General features: G+C 34.9%; 1 protein-coding gene across 1 annotated transcript in view; it reads right to left on the reverse strand.

The window, feature by feature from the left end:
* Positions 1 to 18,607, reverse strand: part of LOC306873764 (VPS10 domain-containing receptor SorCS3-like) — a gene marked incomplete at its 3' end in the record, with an annotated part of 216,402 nt that overhangs the window by 39,424 nt on the left and 158,371 nt on the right. Inside the window, exons 6-8 of the mRNA XM_079423246.1 lie at positions 5,517 to 5,590; positions 3,525 to 3,589; positions 2,256 to 2,374 (exon numbers count right to left, since the gene is read on the reverse strand). Coding sequence (XP_079279372.1) covers positions 2,256 to 2,374; positions 3,525 to 3,589; positions 5,517 to 5,590 — 258 coding nt within the window. The remainder of the gene's footprint in view (positions 1 to 2,255; positions 2,375 to 3,524; positions 3,590 to 5,516; positions 5,591 to 18,607) is intronic.

Raw genomic sequence — 18,607 nt, forward strand, 5'->3', positions numbered from 1 at the left:
CTTGAGCAAGGCACTGAACCCCCAACTGCTACCCGGGCACCGCAGCATAAATGGCTGCCCACTGCTCCGGGTGTGTGTTCACGGTGTGTGTGTGTTCACTGCTGTGTGTGTGCACTTTGGATGGGTTAAATGCAGAGCACAAATTCCGAGTATGGGTCACCATACTTGGCTGTATGTCATGTCACTTCACTTCACTTACTTTAAACACACCTTGACCAACAAACAACAAATCAAGGTCTTGAGATTTACTAGAAACATTTAGAAAAGTGTGTTGGCGCTGAATGGAGCTAAAAGAAGGATTGGACACCCCTGGCTTAAACTACAAGCAGTATATACTGTCATAGTGTCCAGCCCTAGCAGGGTTGCCAGGTCTGCAAAACAAACTTATCCCAAAACTAGCCCAATCGCAATTTTATTTTTTTATTTTCCACGATTTTCCACTGCTTCGATGGTACGCTCTGTCGAAATCCGTATTCTGGGGGGAAGGAGACCCCCTTTGTCAAAATAGCGCTCCGGTGGTAAAACCATGGACTTGGCAACCCCGAGCCCTAGCACATTTGATGAGAATGAGAGCTATTAACTTCCTGTCTCCTCCAGCACATTACACAAAGCTGTAAATTCAGATGGCTAATTCAGTAACGGATCGCGCAGGTTATGTCTAGAACGACCCGTTTAAAATCTCCCCACCAGGATACTGCTTGGTCTTGGTTTGTCGATGCCCTTTGCAGTTCAAGAGTGGAGAGTGGTAAATATCTTGTAGAACAATCAATACTCTCATTATTCTCTGTCAAGAGAAATCTTCAATCCTCGCAAGCAACGCGCCTGCTCCCACCCCGCTACGAGGGGGATTGTTGGCACTAATGATAGCGCGTGTAGCACATACACACTGGTTGTTAGCATACACAGCAGGAACTGTCAGAAGCTTGTCATATCTACTGCTGCACAAGGGGGAATGGAGAATTAAATAAATAACTCTTCCACAGCACAAAAGGTACTTCATCCTGCCAAAGTAGAAGACACGTTTAATTCATCCCACCTCTTTTCATCATTTCAATTAGAGGGCAAATATACACCCAACAGGATTCCGATTTGAACATGGGAATAAAATGGCTCCGTGATTATATGACAGACACAATTATGCTTCTTAGTGGGTAACGTGAATAAAATAAATGAGGAGAGAGAGGCAGAGGAGGAGAGAAGCGGTCTGGAGAAAGTTCTAAACAAACAGCATGTCCGACGTGTCTCAAAAAAGCCACTCTGCGTGCAACAGAAGGAAGGAGCAGGCAGGATCGATGCTTTCCAGGGGCAGTTGAACTTCGAAAAAAATTGGGATGATAGATTTTTGTGTTTCACATTCTTTGGACAGTGATGCGGCGTGACAAAACATTGGGGTTGAGCGTCCACTCCTTATTGGCAGGACTTGTTATCTGCACTGCTGTTAGACTTCCAAGAGGGTTGTGAGAAAATGTTTTGAAACTTGCCATCAATGTGAGGAACCTTTCCGTTGGCTGGGAAATACTGTCATTTATAATTCCCAGTCTGAAGTTTTGGCATGACTTCGGATGCAATTATTTGTATTCTCTAGGTGCCCATTCTCCATTTCCCATCCTAATATGTACTGTTTTGAAGACAATTATTTTCATGCAGACGGAAATTAATATATTCAAAAACTGCCCTGGATTGGAATTGGAAATTTAGGCTATTACCATTTCACTTTTTCCCTTGAGTATAAGATTATTATTCTGATCCACTAGGGAGTTGAAAATGACACCTGAACATACATATTTACACACACAAACTTCGCCTGAACGTTAAGGAAACTTTGTTTTTTGGCAGGGAATGACTAATCATTTTTGGGTGACTAATATCTGTAAGGTATGTTCTTACTGACGATTATTTGCAGCCCAAAGCAAGCAGAAGTCATTTATTTTCAATGACATTTGAGGCGATATGTGCAGCGGTAACTGTTGCCGATGTGACTCTATCGTTGCCGGCTTTACTCTAAAGCACTTCAGAAGATGGTCCTTAATAACAATAATTATACCATCTGTTACCCATTCAGATATAATTATCGGGCTAAATAAATATGCTTAAGGAGACAATGTATTTATAAATATTATTATTATTTTTATTGTTAATTTAATATTTGCTTTTTATTTAAAAATGAATAAGATTTAATGTATATTGGCATTAATTGATAATATGTTTAATATCTAATTAATATATCTCTGATCTCTGTGATCTCTGGTCCTTACCTGAACAAACACGTATTCATCTTGGACCACAAGTGAGTTGGTCTCAATATAACCAGAAAATGGATATGTCCTACTGGATTCAGAGCAGGCTTGAGCTCTGCATGTCACATACTGGCAATCTGTTGTAAGGAGAGAAAGAAATAGGATTCTAGCTGTTAATTAGATTCTGATTCTGAGGGCACTGAGTCCAGCAACCTCTGACTGCTTCTCAGAATCTCTAAGGACGTATCAGCTTCAAGGAACATTAGGTGGAAGATTCAGAATTATGAATCCAATATTAAATGGAAAGGTAATTCAAACAGCTGAAACTTCTGTCATTATTTGCTCACCCTTATGTCAACCATTTCTTTCCACTGAACACAAGAATTATGGTTTTTGAAAGCTTGGTTACTATGAAGTATTGTTGTATGGAGAATTGAGATTGATTTTTTTTGTTTTTTCAAATAAGGGTGAGTAAACAATGATAGAACTATGCATTTAACCAGTGAGAGAAAGTAAGGCGGAGAGAGTCCAGGTCCTGTATTAATCTGCTGTCAGATGGTGTGTTTATAATTACGGTAATCCTATTTAGCTGCCCTCAGGACTGGCTTTATCCTCATTCCCAAGCTTACGTTTTCTCTTCTCATCTCTTTTCCTCCTCTAACATCAGGACTGAAGTAGGAGTATACCATAGATCAGTAGATGGGATGTGCGAGGAAGGTGAATTCGAAATAACCTTAGTATGTACTGTGAAGGAGCATTTCTTTGAATGGACGAGCCAACTAAAGAAATATACCTCTTCACTGAGCCACTGAGTCAGTGTTTTGAGTCTGAACAAGTGACACTGCATGAAAATATAACTTGTGAATGTACTGGGACATGTAGTTTCAGAACGAACAGAATGAGTGAGGCATCAGCAAGAATCTGCTGGCTTTTTCTTTTTTCAAATGAATCAGAATGAGTGAAACATGAGAAAGGATCTGATCAAATGAATCTGTTGAGTGAATAATAAAATGACTCACTCAATACTCCAAATTTAGGAAAAATATGAATTTGTGAATGATTTTTTTTTTTTGCTTTTATAATATAATATTACATTTTAATAATATTCAAATTAAATTAAAATAAATTAAAATTAAATTACATTTTTGTTTATTAAAAAAGGACTAGGTCCATGACCTGGAGAACAGTGACAAAAGATATGAGTGACTGTTATGAATCAAATTTCTCCCTACTACTCTGCTAGACAGTTTTGGAGAATACATACAAAGACAGAAAGAAGCAACTCACGGCCATCAGGAGTGTGAGCCTCCATGTGCACCAGATCTAACTCCTTGTCCAGATCACTTACTGACCTGCATTAGACACACCAGAGCGAGGAGAAAGCAGTTTTACCACAGAGACGAAAAAAATCCATAACAGATGTCTTACTGAAGGTCCATTTCAGCCAGCAAAGTGAAAAAAGAGTTGTGAGGTGCTACTTCCCCAAATGCCACATGATGGGAAAAGAATCAAAGTACAATTTACAGCAGCAACCAGAAGCATGTCTAAAACCAATGTATTTGTAGGTGTATATTTGTGCATGATGGTGACAGTTAAGGAGTACAATTGAAATGTGAATGATGACACCTGTTGGAAACACGAGTACGTGGAGCACCAGCCCTTAAACAACCCTACCATTAACTAGACAGTGTCTTTTATAGCTCAAGTAGGCTGTACCAGTGTACCCGTTCTATGTGACTCATGCACACACTGAAGACAAACTTCTGATAAAACCTCTGCTTTTTTACTAACAGTCTATAACAACCTTCAGTGGTTAGCACTGAGTTACATATAATCTTAGCTACGTCCTGTGTAGTTTGTACACTTTTGTAAGAATGCATTGACTAAGAATGTAAATGTATTTGCTTAATTCTCACATAAACACTGCTCTTGCGATCTTAATGTTATATTGTGTCATGTTTACAAAAATCATTCTATAAATGTTCCATTCTCAGCCAATAAGATAGGGGTTACCTAGATATGGCAACCCACTTCATGGACAGGTTTATTAAAGTTAATATGACAGGATAAAAGCTCTAAATTAAAAGCTCAATAGTTTAAAGTTTGAAAATGAAGAAATAAATACATCCATTTATTAGTATTGTAATTTTATAGTTTAATAAAGCCAGCTAATAAAAGTGAGGTTACTTAGATAAAACAAGTAATATGTAAACAAGTAATATATATATATATATATATATGTGTGTGTGTGGCCCTGGACCACAAAACCTGTCATAAGGGTAAATTTTTCGAAATTGAGATTTATACATAATCTGAAAGCAGAATAAATAAGCTTTTCATAGAAGTATGGTTTGTTATAATGGGACAATATTTGGCCGAGATACAACTTTTTGAGAATCTGGAATCTGAGGGTGCAAAAAAAATCAAAATATTGACAAAATCACCTTTAAATTTGTCCAAATGAAGTTCTTAGCAATGCATATTACTAATCAAAAATTAAGTTTTGATATGTTTACTGAAGGAAATTTACAAAATAACTTCCTGATCTTTATTTAATATCCTAATGATTTTTGGCATAAAATAAAAATCAATAATTTTGACCCATACAGTGTATTTTTGGCTATTGCTACAAATATACCTCAGCGACTTAAGACTGGTTTTGTGGTCCAGGGTCACATATACTGTATATATTTATTTAATATGTATAAATATGATTAAAATCACAATTTTAAACAGAAAATCACAATTCAATTCCACAGCCTTACTGGAGTCTTTATCTCATGTGGGTGTGCATCAATTTAAAGAGATTTTTATTTAATTTTTTTCAAAAAGTTCCATCCATTTCTTTGTGTAAAACAAAGACTTTAAAGTCTAGATGCACTGTGGAGTACAATTTCTTTCTCTTTCACTCTCCTCAGCCATCTCTACGCCTCTATTTTCTTTCCATCTTCCTCTGCCATGCTTATTCTCCCCCTTTCTTTTATTGTCTTGATACTGAATGGAGAGGAGTTGTGCAACAAAGGTCTTAGAGCTCACATATCTTTGCAGTTTTCATCTCACGTCGACATGAACAACATCCTCCGCATTTTCTAAGCATAAGAGCGGGCAAAAAAAGGACACAATTTTCAATCGTATCCATCTTCTCAATTGCTCAAACTCGTTCCACATATCACGCACGCATCAATGTCAACCAGCACTCAACTAAACTCTCCTTGTTCGCCCATAAAATTGTAAGTTAGTGAAATGGAGATGAGGTGTGATTGTGACAGTATCACCTACCAGTAGAAGCGATTGGGAGTCACTCGCTCGTGAACCAGCTGCCACTTTCGGCCAAAGTCAAATGAACTATACAGCTGAAAAAAAGAGAGAAAAATGACAGAGGCAGCCATTAAAAACAGGCAGCCATTAAAATCTGCAATCATTCGCTCTGTTAAGTTAAAGCCATGTAACCATTTAAAGCCAGATTTTTCTCATCTCAGTTAAGACCCTTTTCTTTGAATATAACTGATTCGTCATTGTGATTTGTATTTCATTATACAGCTGTGCTTTTCAAAGCACTGAGCAAAAAAAGACTTTCAAGAGTCTTGAAATCAGTTGTCATGAGTTAAAGAGAACATGAACACACTATTGTATGGAAATAAATGCCCTTTTAATAGTGTGGAAAATGGAAACCATATTTATTGCACATAAACACAGCGATCGTTTGCTTTAAAAAAAAAAAGTTTCCTATAAAAAGGTGTATTGTAGTTTGAAAATATATAGTAACTTTTAGAACTTTCTCAAACATTTTTAAGCTAAACAAATAAATAAATTAGAAATAATAATAATAATAATTTTAAAAAACAAACAGTGGAGGAGAGAGAAAATTATATTAGAGTATATGTATATATATATATATATATATATATATATATATATATATATACACTATATATGTGTGTGTGTGTGTGCGTGTGTGTGTGTGTGTGTGTGCGTACAGTGTATGTATATACTGTACTATATACATATATGTGCCAAATATTTGGAAAAATCATTAATAGACTTTCATTAATTGTTTGTTTTTTAAAGAAATTTATATAATCAACCAAGGACATACTGAATAGATCGAAAGTGACTAAGGATTTTAAATAAATACCTTCTTATACATTTTTTTTTATCTCAGATGCCACAAAAAGTATAAAAAATCAGATTCAATATTTTCAAAAATATACTATTTCTGAAGGATCATGTGAACCTGAAGACTGGAGTAAAGGCTGCTGAAAATTCAGCTTCATGGGAATAAATTATATTTTAAAAAGATATATGAATTATATTTTAAAATAGAAATAAAATGTTATTGTAAACTGGGCAAAATACTTTTTTTAATAACTCTATTAATAATAATCATAATCATGTCTCCTACTGTAATGTATCTCAGTTATCTGTTTTGGTACAACAAAGTCAGAGTCAATGGTACATTTTCTTTGAGATGCATTCAGACAATAAATCAGACAAATTCTATTTATCATAATACTATCCTTCCAGATCTCTGTTATGCATTATTGTGGCTCAAACTCTCATACAACAGACAGAAACAAGAGAAGACAACTAGCAGAAGTTAAAAGCACAGATCATTCGAGGTTCAGCAGTTACCTGGAGCAAGCAGTGCGTGAAACACAACACACATTAAAATGTGTCTAAATGGAATTATTCGGACTTGAAGCTGCAAGGTGAATCTCAAGGGAATCCTAATGGATGAGATGAGTCCATTCAAGTCCGGAGGGAATTCATTTAGAAGTTTCTGCTCCACTATGTGCTCTATTCAGCAGCCATGGAAAAGAACAGACTATACCTTCAATCTCCAGAGATTTCTAGAGCCGTTAGAATGGCAGATCTCAAACTAGGGTAAATGGACCCCAGAAGTCTATCTAAAATAGCTAGGGTATCCAGAGAATCTTTCTGTATTGTGCAAGCTATATTAACGCAACAGCAGACTCACATTTCTACCATCTGAGTTTCTCATTCATTTCCTCCATAGATATTTCAAATAAAGCATTTAACCATTGAACCAAACCAAAAAGCCAGATGCAGGTTCACGAACAGTATAACACTTGTAAAAAGTATGAACTTATAAAATGGGTCCTTGTTCAAAAAAGTTAGGGACAACCTACAGGGATTATTATTTTATTTTTTATTTTTTTTCTGTATTCTGAGACATATTACAATTTAATTCTCTGTGCATTAAAAAAAAAGACAAAAGTGTCAAATGTGCTGTGGAGTAGTCATCCTTCATTTCTACAGAAACACTGATGTAGTTGTTCAAATCTTTAAATGAACAGACAAGAGTCAAAAAACATCTGAAGACTGCATTGTACATCTTGACAAGTCACTGAACATTACATTAAGACAGAGCAAAGACAGTTAGCATCACAAGCTGTTTACTGAAAGGAGCTGGAGGCATCGCACAGATGCTCGATAACAGGACAGAAGCTTTTGATGAGATCTGAAAAGACTGTTTCTGAGAAGATTGCCCCCAATCACTGAATCTAACCCAGAAATACACAGAGTTCAAAGAGGTTCGAGTACAATAAGAATCCAAATACAGAGAGCAGACATGTCAGTTCAGTTTAATTAGATTTTATTATTCCTAAAGTGACTCTTCACTTCTATATATGTAAGGAATAATTGACTCCGGGCCGTTGAATTAATAGAAAAATAATGCACACCCGAGGTGAAGCGTCGTGGCCGTTACACCTCGGGTGTGCATTATTTTTCTAATAATTCAATGGCCCGGAGTCAATTATTCCGCTTATAATAATTATTCCGCTTATACTATGGTTGCCAACTATGGTTGCCAACTGAAACTGCTTTGGAATGCACGATCGCATTTTACTTTCAGTTTCGAGATTCGCAATCGCACAAATTCCGCTTATACTATGGAGCGGCAGTACTTACCACACATTTTACAATATCAGATGCTTGTCAGTGGTGCTCAGGATCTGTAAATCATCCGACATCATCCGCAGGCATCTCTCCTTACTCATGTAGTAAGTGAAATCTTATGTAATGTAACAGGCTACAGCTAGCAAGGAGCTAACCATGTCCTTTTAGTGGCTCGTGTTATTTTATTAGAACGCATTATTTGTTTTCCGTGCCTTACTGAATACAGACACCAACATATCCCTGCACTTCACACCCCCTGCACAGCCTGGAATATAACATTTATTTCCATGATCTGCCATTTTCGCTGTTGTCTTTGCTCGTATTTCTTCACAATACCTGCAGAACTTCTGATGGTTTGGCTGGCGGCTGGCCTAGAACATGGGCTGGGTATATGCAAATGTTGGGGGCGTAACTATTAGTGATCATGACTGTTACGTAACAGTCGGTGTTATGTTCTGATTCGCCTATTTTTCAGTGGTCTTTTTTATTCACGAGATTTACATAAGGAGGAAACAATGGTGTTTGAGGCTCACTGTATGTCATTTCCATGTACAGAACTCTTATTATTCAACTATGCCAAGGTAAAGACAGTTTTCCATTCTATGGCACCTTTAAATCGTTATTGTGAGTAGGATTATTTCTTCCGCATCTCTTCCAACGCCTCTGTTGCTAATTCCAAAATATCTTTTTAAACGGTAACAGAGGCTTGAGCCGTTGATAGCAGACTTATGCAGTTAATAAAGTTAATAACTAAGTTATGAGAGAGAGAGAGATTGAGTCTGTTTTCGGCAGCAATGTCCCTAGTTATAGTGAGACTTTAAGTTCATTTTCTTCACAAACAGCGCCGTTGATGTTACCTCGCTAGTGAGAAGTCATGTAGTTTTTAAGTTCTTAAACTATGCTACTGATAAAATCGTCATAGTAGCGCTAACTACATTAGCGTTTATGTTAAGGTGTGTGCAAACTTTATGTACGTCTGTGAGGGAGAGACTGAGAGCGGGAGAGAGAGAGTAGGCTATGTGCTTTCCGTACATAATAAAACGTATTTTTGTGGCAAAAACATGGACAAGATCTGTCATTTGTATTCTTTTGTTTACTGTATTTATTTGTTTGGCCAGTGTCGTTGTGGGTTTTGGTTATTTTTCTGTTGTAAGACCTTTGAAATAACAGAAATCATTTGGCGAAGTGATATGGTCATGTAATGCGGTCAAGACCTGCCTGGAAATACGTTCACCGTGCGTTTCCCTGAAAATAATTGCACACCTTAGAACGTTCGTCAGCCAATCAGATTCAAGCATTCAATGGCCCCGTAGTATAAGTGCAACATAATAAGGCCTAGCAGTTAGCAGGGTTATTATTGCTAATTATAAAGTAAAATGATTCAATAAATGTGTTAATTGAAATTAAGCTGGAATGCAGTAAAATATACATATTAAATGAGAAAAAAAAAATATATGAAAATTTGAAATGTTGCCAAGTTTAAACACTAAAATCACTAACTGGAAATAAACAAAAATTAAAACTTAATTAAACCTAAACTTAAATAAAAATAAATGAATTAGAAATAGGAATAATTATAAAACAAACCCTAATAAAATTACAAGAGCACATACCAAATAAAGAAATACTAAAAATGTATATAAAAGACATGATAAAATATACAAATAAAATTCAAAATATTAATAACAAAAAAAGCATATAAATAATATAAATATTAAGATGAAGAAAAAAAATAACCTAACCTAAATGAAAGTTAGAAATGTTGCCAAGAACTTACATTATTATTGTCATCAATAACAATAATAAAAAAAGAATAATACAAATGTTAAAAGCACATACCAAATAAATAAAAAATATACTAAAACTAAAATATAAGAAAATAAAAATTAATATTACAAATAAAAAGTTATTCAAAACATTTATAAATAACTAAAAAAAGTATATAAATAATACTAAAAAGCCTGTGTCAGCTAGTGCTTTCCAAAAGTGAAGAAGCACAAATTTGACTAAAAAATGCATTCTCAGATAATATTTCTGGAAAATGTTGTATAATTAGTGGCAATTTATACTGAAAAAAATACAAAAAAAATTAAAAAATTGTATTTAAAACTACAAATAAAAAAAATAATTAAAATATTGCTCACATTGAGAAACTGACACACAACACAGCCCTGATGCAAATTCCAGCTTAAATAATGTCCAGAGCCTGTTCCGCCCTTATGTTCCATAATTCCTGTCCCCTCCATCTCTCTCTGTCCTAATAAAACAGACAAAAATGCTAACAACAAAAATAGTACCAAGCTTCTAGTGGAATGAGTAGAAGTGAGTGGGAAGTAGGAGAACAGAATGTATTCTCTGATCCTTTGACCCACAGAGTCATGTTTTCCCATACATTACCAGAAGCATAATGCTAAACATATTGAACACACTGTCAAAGAAGTGCAGAAAGACCCCGTACTGACTCTAAACATCCCACCAGACGGATACATGACATATGAGTGCCAGCATGACCCCTACAAGTTGCTAAACACATGGCCTAATTTCCACTGCTCTAATTGTGTTTCTGCATGCCCAGCCGCACAATTAATGGCAAAGCCTGGCGCGTTCCTATTACACTGATTGATGCCACTGTTGATCGCCCCCCTGCCGGGAATAGAACGCTGTTATTCTAGTCCTACAGCGAGAAGGCACCGACCCAGTCAAGCGCTGGCCTATTTCAACTAAGATTCTTTATGATTATTGATGGCTAATGGAGACAAGAGTAAAAAAAGAGGACAGGATACAGAAACTAATGTTCCTGTGAACATTTCTTTGAAGGAAAAATGCTAGATTAATAGTTACTTTCATAGAATATATTTTTTTTTTTAGCTTTCTCGCTAAGATAATACTTGAGGGACACGATTTTATGTCACTATATAGAGTGAACCCAAAACGGATTTGGAAAATTACGTCACACTAGGCTATATTAATTTTATTGTATATTGTTCCACTAAGGATTGAAACCTACAAAGTGTTCAAAATAGCTTTGTCTTCATTTTGAACATTTCAGAATTGCTAATGTAGGCCTACACTAAGCTGCATTAGATAGATAGATAGATAGATAGATAGATAGATAGATAGATAGATAGATAGATAGATAGATAGATAGATAGATAGATAGATAGATAGATAGATAGATAGATAGATAGATAGATAGATAGATAGATAGATAGATAGATAGATAGATAGATTGATATAATTCCAGAGTAGCAGCAGAACGGCTGTGAATCTCTGAGTAACATCGAGTGACGTTACTTCCTGAATGATTCTGTTTTGAACAATACGTAAATGATTCTGTTGCTGATTTCAGAACTGCATACTAGCATGCTACTTTCCCTAAATAGTAAGAGTAGTCTGCATTTTCGAATTTAGCAAATGACTCATTTATATTTGCTGGTTTCATTCTTGAATCAAACAACGTTTTTGAACAAATCGATTGAATCAATGACCATCAATGATTCGTTGAGTCACTTGCTGCCACCTACTGGCGTAACATGTTACTTAACCTGTAGAAATAGTCACAATTTAATGCACAGATTGGCACTCTGTCAGCAAATGCTCACTTACACTAGACTATAAATGAATGAACTTTAAAATATTTATATAGCCTTAATGAAATGACAAAATCAAAGTTGCATTGGAAACCGTAATTTGGATAGTGTTGCTCTGTTAAATTAATACTTCTGATGGGCAAAATTCTTTGACTTTTTTTTTTCATTGGGAAAACATCAAACTTCTTCAAACAGGAGTATTAGTTTCCTGTCAAAATTTTAGACCTTTCAAAACAAGTCAGTTCTTAATCAGATCAAATCTCAAATTGTCCCAGGCCTTTCACATTTAACACAATCTGTCCAAATATGGGGGACAGGGCAGATTGGCGAGCCTCGTATATATCCCTTGTCGATGTAAGCGCCTATGGACCACTGGGTCCCTCATAAGCGTGGACGTTGACATATTGTGCCGCTGGGTGAGCTCAACCTGTAGTCATTCATCAGCCGGATGACATGCTCAATTTTAAAAGCTCGGAGCTGTCACAAAGTCAGCTTCATAGCTTCCCACTTACATCAATAAATCACTAGCTGCAGCAAGGACCTACTGCTGACAGTCGGTGACTGCCAACAGGGAGACTCTGGGGCCTTCTAATAGGAGGTGAGGGGAACAGGGAGAGGAGAGCTGATTTTAATAATGTACTTATAATGAAAAAGAAAATCTATAGCACGTATTTGCATAACGCCCTGAACACTTGGATCATTCCCATTAAATTGTGATGGAGAGAGGAGGGAGTATCAGGCATGGACTGCTGGAGGAAGAGGGTGAGGATGAGCTGTGCCAGAAAAAGACAGGAAATAAGAAACGCCATTTAATGTCATGGAATAAGAAAGCAGTTCATCTGGGTATGTTTTAGAGACACATGAAACAAACGGTTTGTAAAAGAAATAAGCGACAAAACTGATGAAACTGATGAAGTTTAGGTGTCGGTGATCTCAAGTGAACTTACAGAAGAAATAAATTCTATATTCACAAATGGAAGCCCTGTTTACACTCGGAATCAGCCAATCAGAACAGAGCATGTTTACATTTGTCCGTATCGTTTGTATCTAGATAACTGATTGGAGCTATTTTTTCAGTGCAATATTCAAATTTTTGCTGCATGTTAAATTGACATCTCATTAGTGCAAGTTGTTATAGTTGGGTAAACTTCAATAGTGGTGAAGGTAAAATTCTATATATATATATATATATATATATATATATATTTATGTTCCCATTTGACGATGATTTCCATAACTTTACAAAAGACGAAAAAAAATATAGTGATTGATTAAGTTGCTCAGAAGAGAAGAAGATGTCAAATTTAGCCTCCTTTAGCCATTACATTAGAAACTTTCTGCTGTAGTTTAATGCCCAGGTAATATAATACAACGTATAGTGTTATAAACGCATATTACAGTTTAGGTCTATTGCCACAGTGTCAAAGGTTTTTATTTACAACATTAGCCAATCACAGTTGAGTGCATGAATGCAGCGGCCAATCAGAAAGGTGTTTAAATCAGTCACTAGGCGAAATTCCACTCAAAATCTTTTTATTTCAGATCAGCTTCCTGACTAAAAAGGGAGTGTTATTTCCATTCATGTGAAAGTAAAAAAACAACAACAAAAACTTGCAATTGTGCCGTTGAGCTTGTCAGATATACATTCTATGAAAGATGGAGGAAGTAATAGAAGTTTGTATGGTGTGTGTTACACCAACCTGTGATAGGCTAGATAAGAATGTTAGTAAGTTTTATGACTTTTTCAGCTGGATTTTGCCTTTTAACATTTGCTATTTATAAATGATAACTAATTGCAAATAAAAGTTTAAGAAAAATGGAATGCCTCTAGGTGGCAGTAACTTATGAGTTTTTTATTTTCTGTGTACTGACAGCCCAGTAAAGTAATTAATAAATAAATAAATTAGTGGTATCAGACAAATGTACGGCTGGTCAAATAAATGTGTTAATGAACAATAAATAAATGTCACAATGCCAGGACAGTTCACTGAATTCCAACACTAGCAGCTTGGTCTCCAGAAGCTAGGCGTTCAGAATCTTAGAGATCTCTACAGTGTTTAAATGATCTGTCAAGCACAAAATGTTTATGCTAGCAAGGCAGATGGCAAGATTAGCCCAATTTAAGACTGAAATTAGCAGCAGGAGGACACGTTTAGCTTGCTCATGTGTGATTTTCAAGGGACTCCGTTTGACTAAATCCAGAAACATTAACTAGCTGGGCTAATTTCAAAGATGCAGGTAATTTAGAGAGTTTTTATGCACAGCAATTTATTTTGGGAGAGCAAATGCAGATGTTTACCCATTTATTAAAAAGATTAAATTGATATAAAAACAGTTTTGAACTTCAGAGTTTACTGAATTTAGTCATTGCACTATTTACAAAACAAACTTTACCATAAAATAGTGACCTTTTATTTATATTTTACTTTTCCTTATTAAACCTTTTTAATCCAATTTTAATGGATTTTTAATTCATTTATACATTTTCTTTTTCTCTGCTTATTAATCTAAATCAATTCCTCCTAAGTTTCTACTAAATTCGTACCGGTATATAAAATATGGTCAATGAAAGTTGAGTTACACATCACATGCATTCGTCTGTCCAAGTCCAAGTACCAAAATTCTACTAGAGGCTCAGACAAACCATTTAATTAACCTATTAAACATGATCAGACAAGTGTTCACATGTATATAAACTCCTCTTAAATACTGTCGAGAATTTTCATCTTCCCCAAATGAAGTGTTGACCTGCCCTACAGAGGAGGAGGAGAATGAATCAGAATGAGTAGGTTATGGAATTATGGAAATGAGCAACCAAGTGTTATTGTTCCTGCGTCTGGCCATTTTCATAATTCACTTTTATACTGGCTAATTACGTTAACTATACATTCCTGATGCATTTTTATACAGCACTCTAAATCATCTGGCGTCCTGTGGAGATCACTTGCGATGGCAATAGCTGCGCTAATCCTTTCTTTCTTTATTTCCCTATCGAGCTATAAGCACATTCAGCGATCATGATCCTGAGACATAGGCAGAAGGTAGCATGGTGAAATATATGCAAATCATGCATCAGTGTTGTTTGGGGTTGGGGTTATCTTTGACACGCAGGCTCCTAACTGTAATGTACACTTCTCTAAACCTTCACTCAAGTTTGCCAAAACTGTTTGCAAGCGTTCAGAAGTATATGGCTGCATTCATTAAGGCTGATTCTTCAACTAGACAGTTCAGTTCATCCTTGTGGACTATGAAAGTAAACTTGAAGTCAAATAAAGTTGAAGTTTACAGTGTCTGACAACCTATATTTATAATTCTAGCAAATGTCTTTTCCATGTCAAATTATGTACTGCATTTTAACAGCATTCTGTGCTAAATTCAACTCTTATATTTCATCTCAAGCATGCTCTGAAATGGTAACCAAGTGCTCTCAAAATCAATAACACATTACAATAAGGTCATATAAGTTAATGCTAGTTGATGCATTATCTAACATTAACTAACAGCAAGCATTACATTTGTTTCAGTAATTATTAATATTTGTGAACACTGGATATTAAAAATAGAACTGTTTATTTTGATATCTTCCTAAATTGCATTCAAAATAAAATACAACTTTAGAAGTATTCTTCAATTTTAACATTACAAATGAAGACATTTAAAAAAAAAAATAGCAAGTATAAATGTAATTAATGGGGGGATGGTAAAAAGTGTTTGTGTGAATAATAATCAATATAGGTGTAGTTGTAAGGTTCCTTATTGCAAGTTTCTGCTGAATAGATAAATGTAAAATAAGTGTACAGTAAATGAAGAAAGTAATATTAAAAGAAGAGATGAGATAAAAATGACTTTTTAGTCATTCATTTATTATTCAAATTATTATTTTAAGTTGTTTATTCTAGGTTGAAATGCCACAGTATAAAAATAGCCTTATGTAAGTTGTCATTTATTTCGGTCTTTCTAGCCAGCATGTGATCACTCAATACAAAGATATGCTTTACAGGGAATAATTAATTGATTTATTATGCAAGTGTAAGTATGCTGTTGAAAATGATGTAGACAGCTGAAAGGTTGTGAGAAAAGTATTCAAAAAACACTAACCTCCAGAGATGAGGTGGCATTTTAATTTTTAATTTTTGAGTTTGCTTTGACCATCATATCACACCTGGTTCAGACGGCGTCAGGTAAGATCAGAGAGCATCTGTGCATCGCTGTGGGGCAGCAGTTGACGGGGTGGTATTATCTGCCCAATGAGCCAGTCCGCCCATGGAAATTAATGAATTGATCCGGTTATTATGGGCACTTTATCAAAGGCTCAGTCCTCCAGAATCCTGTCTGGCACAGCGTCATGCCCTCCAAAGCAAATGAGGTAACCACAGGAAAACACAGAAGTAGAATATGAAAAGAAATAGCTGTTTTTACTACTGCTGATAATTGTTTCTTCATTAACAGATGTTTATTTGTGCACAAACCTTGGCTTATTCCTGAAGCAGAAAAAAAACAATTTAATAGTAATTTAAAGGTAAAAATGCGTTATTTCTGTGCAGTAGTGTAAATAAAAGGAACTGCAAAATACAATCTTAATGTTTTCGAAAAAGTGCTATGCGTGTATATTTATCCACTATGCAAATATTTGCATAATTCACAATAATACATTACAGGTGAAACATACAAAAAGCCTTGTGCTAACCAAGGCTGTATTTTTTTTTTAATGAAAATAAAATAACTGTTAATATATTGTAAAATGTAATTTCTATGATGGCAAAGCTTAATTTTCAGCAGCATTTTTAACATCACATGACCCTTCAGTCTAATGTGCTGATTTGGTACTGGAGAACCATGAACTTTGAAGATGTATTTTCAATCGCTCAATCACTCAATCAATCAATCAAATCATATTCTACTCAGTAATGATGTATTCAATTTATCAAAAGTGGCATTAAATACATTTATACTGTTTTCCTGAACTTTCTATTCATCAAAGAATCCTGAAAAAAAGAGCAGCAAAAAAAATGTTTCATCATTTATAATAATAAGAAACATTATTAATGATAAAAAAAATATTGGGCATAAAATTAGAATGATTTCTGAATAATCATGTGACACTGAAGACTGGAGTAATGATGCTGAAAATTCAGCTCTACTATCACAGAAATAAAATACAGTTTAATATTACAATATAAAACATTTTTTTTAAATAATAATAATAAATATACAAATGTTATAATACTACTCTTTTACTGTATATTTGATCAAATAATCTCTGCCTCGGTGAGCATATGAGACTATACTTAACAAATCTTAATTATTCCAATCTTTTTACCAGCTAAAATGCCCCCATGAACTATTCTGCTATTACTATGTAAAACAAATACAAAGACAAAACTATTAGTGCTCATGAATATTCTGAGGAGCTAAACGGCCTCTTGGCTTGGCACTGCAATTGTGTTTTCCACATTAAGGGAAGTTCAGAACGCCTGGGAGGCTCCGTCAGGAGGCATTCATGCGAGACATGAAGAGAGAGGTTAGACACAGTGAGGTGACAGGCGGGAATCCGGTTAAAGATATTCGCCATCTGGATGAGCAGTGAGCTGAGAAATACAGCTATAACAGCACTGAAACAACTGACGTAAACTGAGGTAAAGGTGCACATGAACACACACGCGCCTCGCAGTCACGCAGGGACATACGGATTTTGAGAGAGGATTACACACAGAGCTGATGGAGCGCATGCACATGTATACTACGGTTGCTCATGCTTACATCATGATCCTTGAGGTACAAGAGGCCATCATATATTGTGACTATAGACGCAGGTAAAGGCCTTTGTTAAGCACGGCACGCAGCGACCACGCAGCCAATACTTAATTCATGAATATGTTCAAAATACTGCACAGCTTCCAGTTCCTTATTGCTTTTACAAAATGGTTACCTCATAAATGTAAATTCAAATGTAAATCACTTTAATAAAATTCATATAGGCCCTGATATGAACAGTTAAAAATTTTGATTTTTAATAAGTCTTCTATACTCACCATGGCTGCATTTATATGATCAAAAGTAAAGTACAAAACGTGTAGTTTTGTCAAATATTATTACACTCAAAATAAATGTTTTCTGGTTTAATATATTTTAAAAATGCAATTTATTCTTGTGATTGTAAAGCTGAATTTTCACCATCATAACTTCAGTCTTCGGTGTCACATGATGATCATTCAGAAACCATTTTTTGCTAATTAACATTTTTGTAGAAACTGTGATCCACTACTGTTCAATCGTGCGGATTATGTTTATTTATTTATTTTTGCATATTTGGTGGTCAAGAAACTTTGTATCATTAATGTTGAAAACAGTTGTGCTGCTTATTTTTTATTTTTTTTATAATTTTTTTTATAATTTTTTTTGCGTAAACTGTGGTACAATCCTTTAATGGAAATATAGTTCAAAAGAACAGCATTTATTTGAAATAGAAATGCTTGTTCAATTTAATGTTTCATTGCTGAATATTTTCAGAACCCTATTAGCAACAAATGGAATTGCAACTTGTTGCTAAATAATGGTAGAATAAAATAAAATAATAAATTAACAAAATAAATAATATATCCATAATTACATAATACAATTAAATTTTAAAATAAATAAATACAATGAAACTTGAAAATAAATAAATACAAACTTAATTACTAATGTGAACGGACGTCACACGCAGTTTCACAGTAAGGTTTAAGTAATCCTCTAAAATGCCACATTTGGTGCTACACGCCAGATCTTCCTTGCAAAGTCATTCTGCATTACTAATCAAAGCAATGATGAATAAAAGGTGGCGTTCTATGCTTAATTACATGATCCCATGCACTCAGC

The sequence above is a fragment of the Barbus barbus genome (assembly GCF_936440315.1).
Source record: "Barbus barbus genome assembly, chromosome: 8".
Classification (NCBI taxonomy): domain Eukaryota; kingdom Metazoa; phylum Chordata; class Actinopteri; order Cypriniformes; family Cyprinidae; genus Barbus; species Barbus barbus.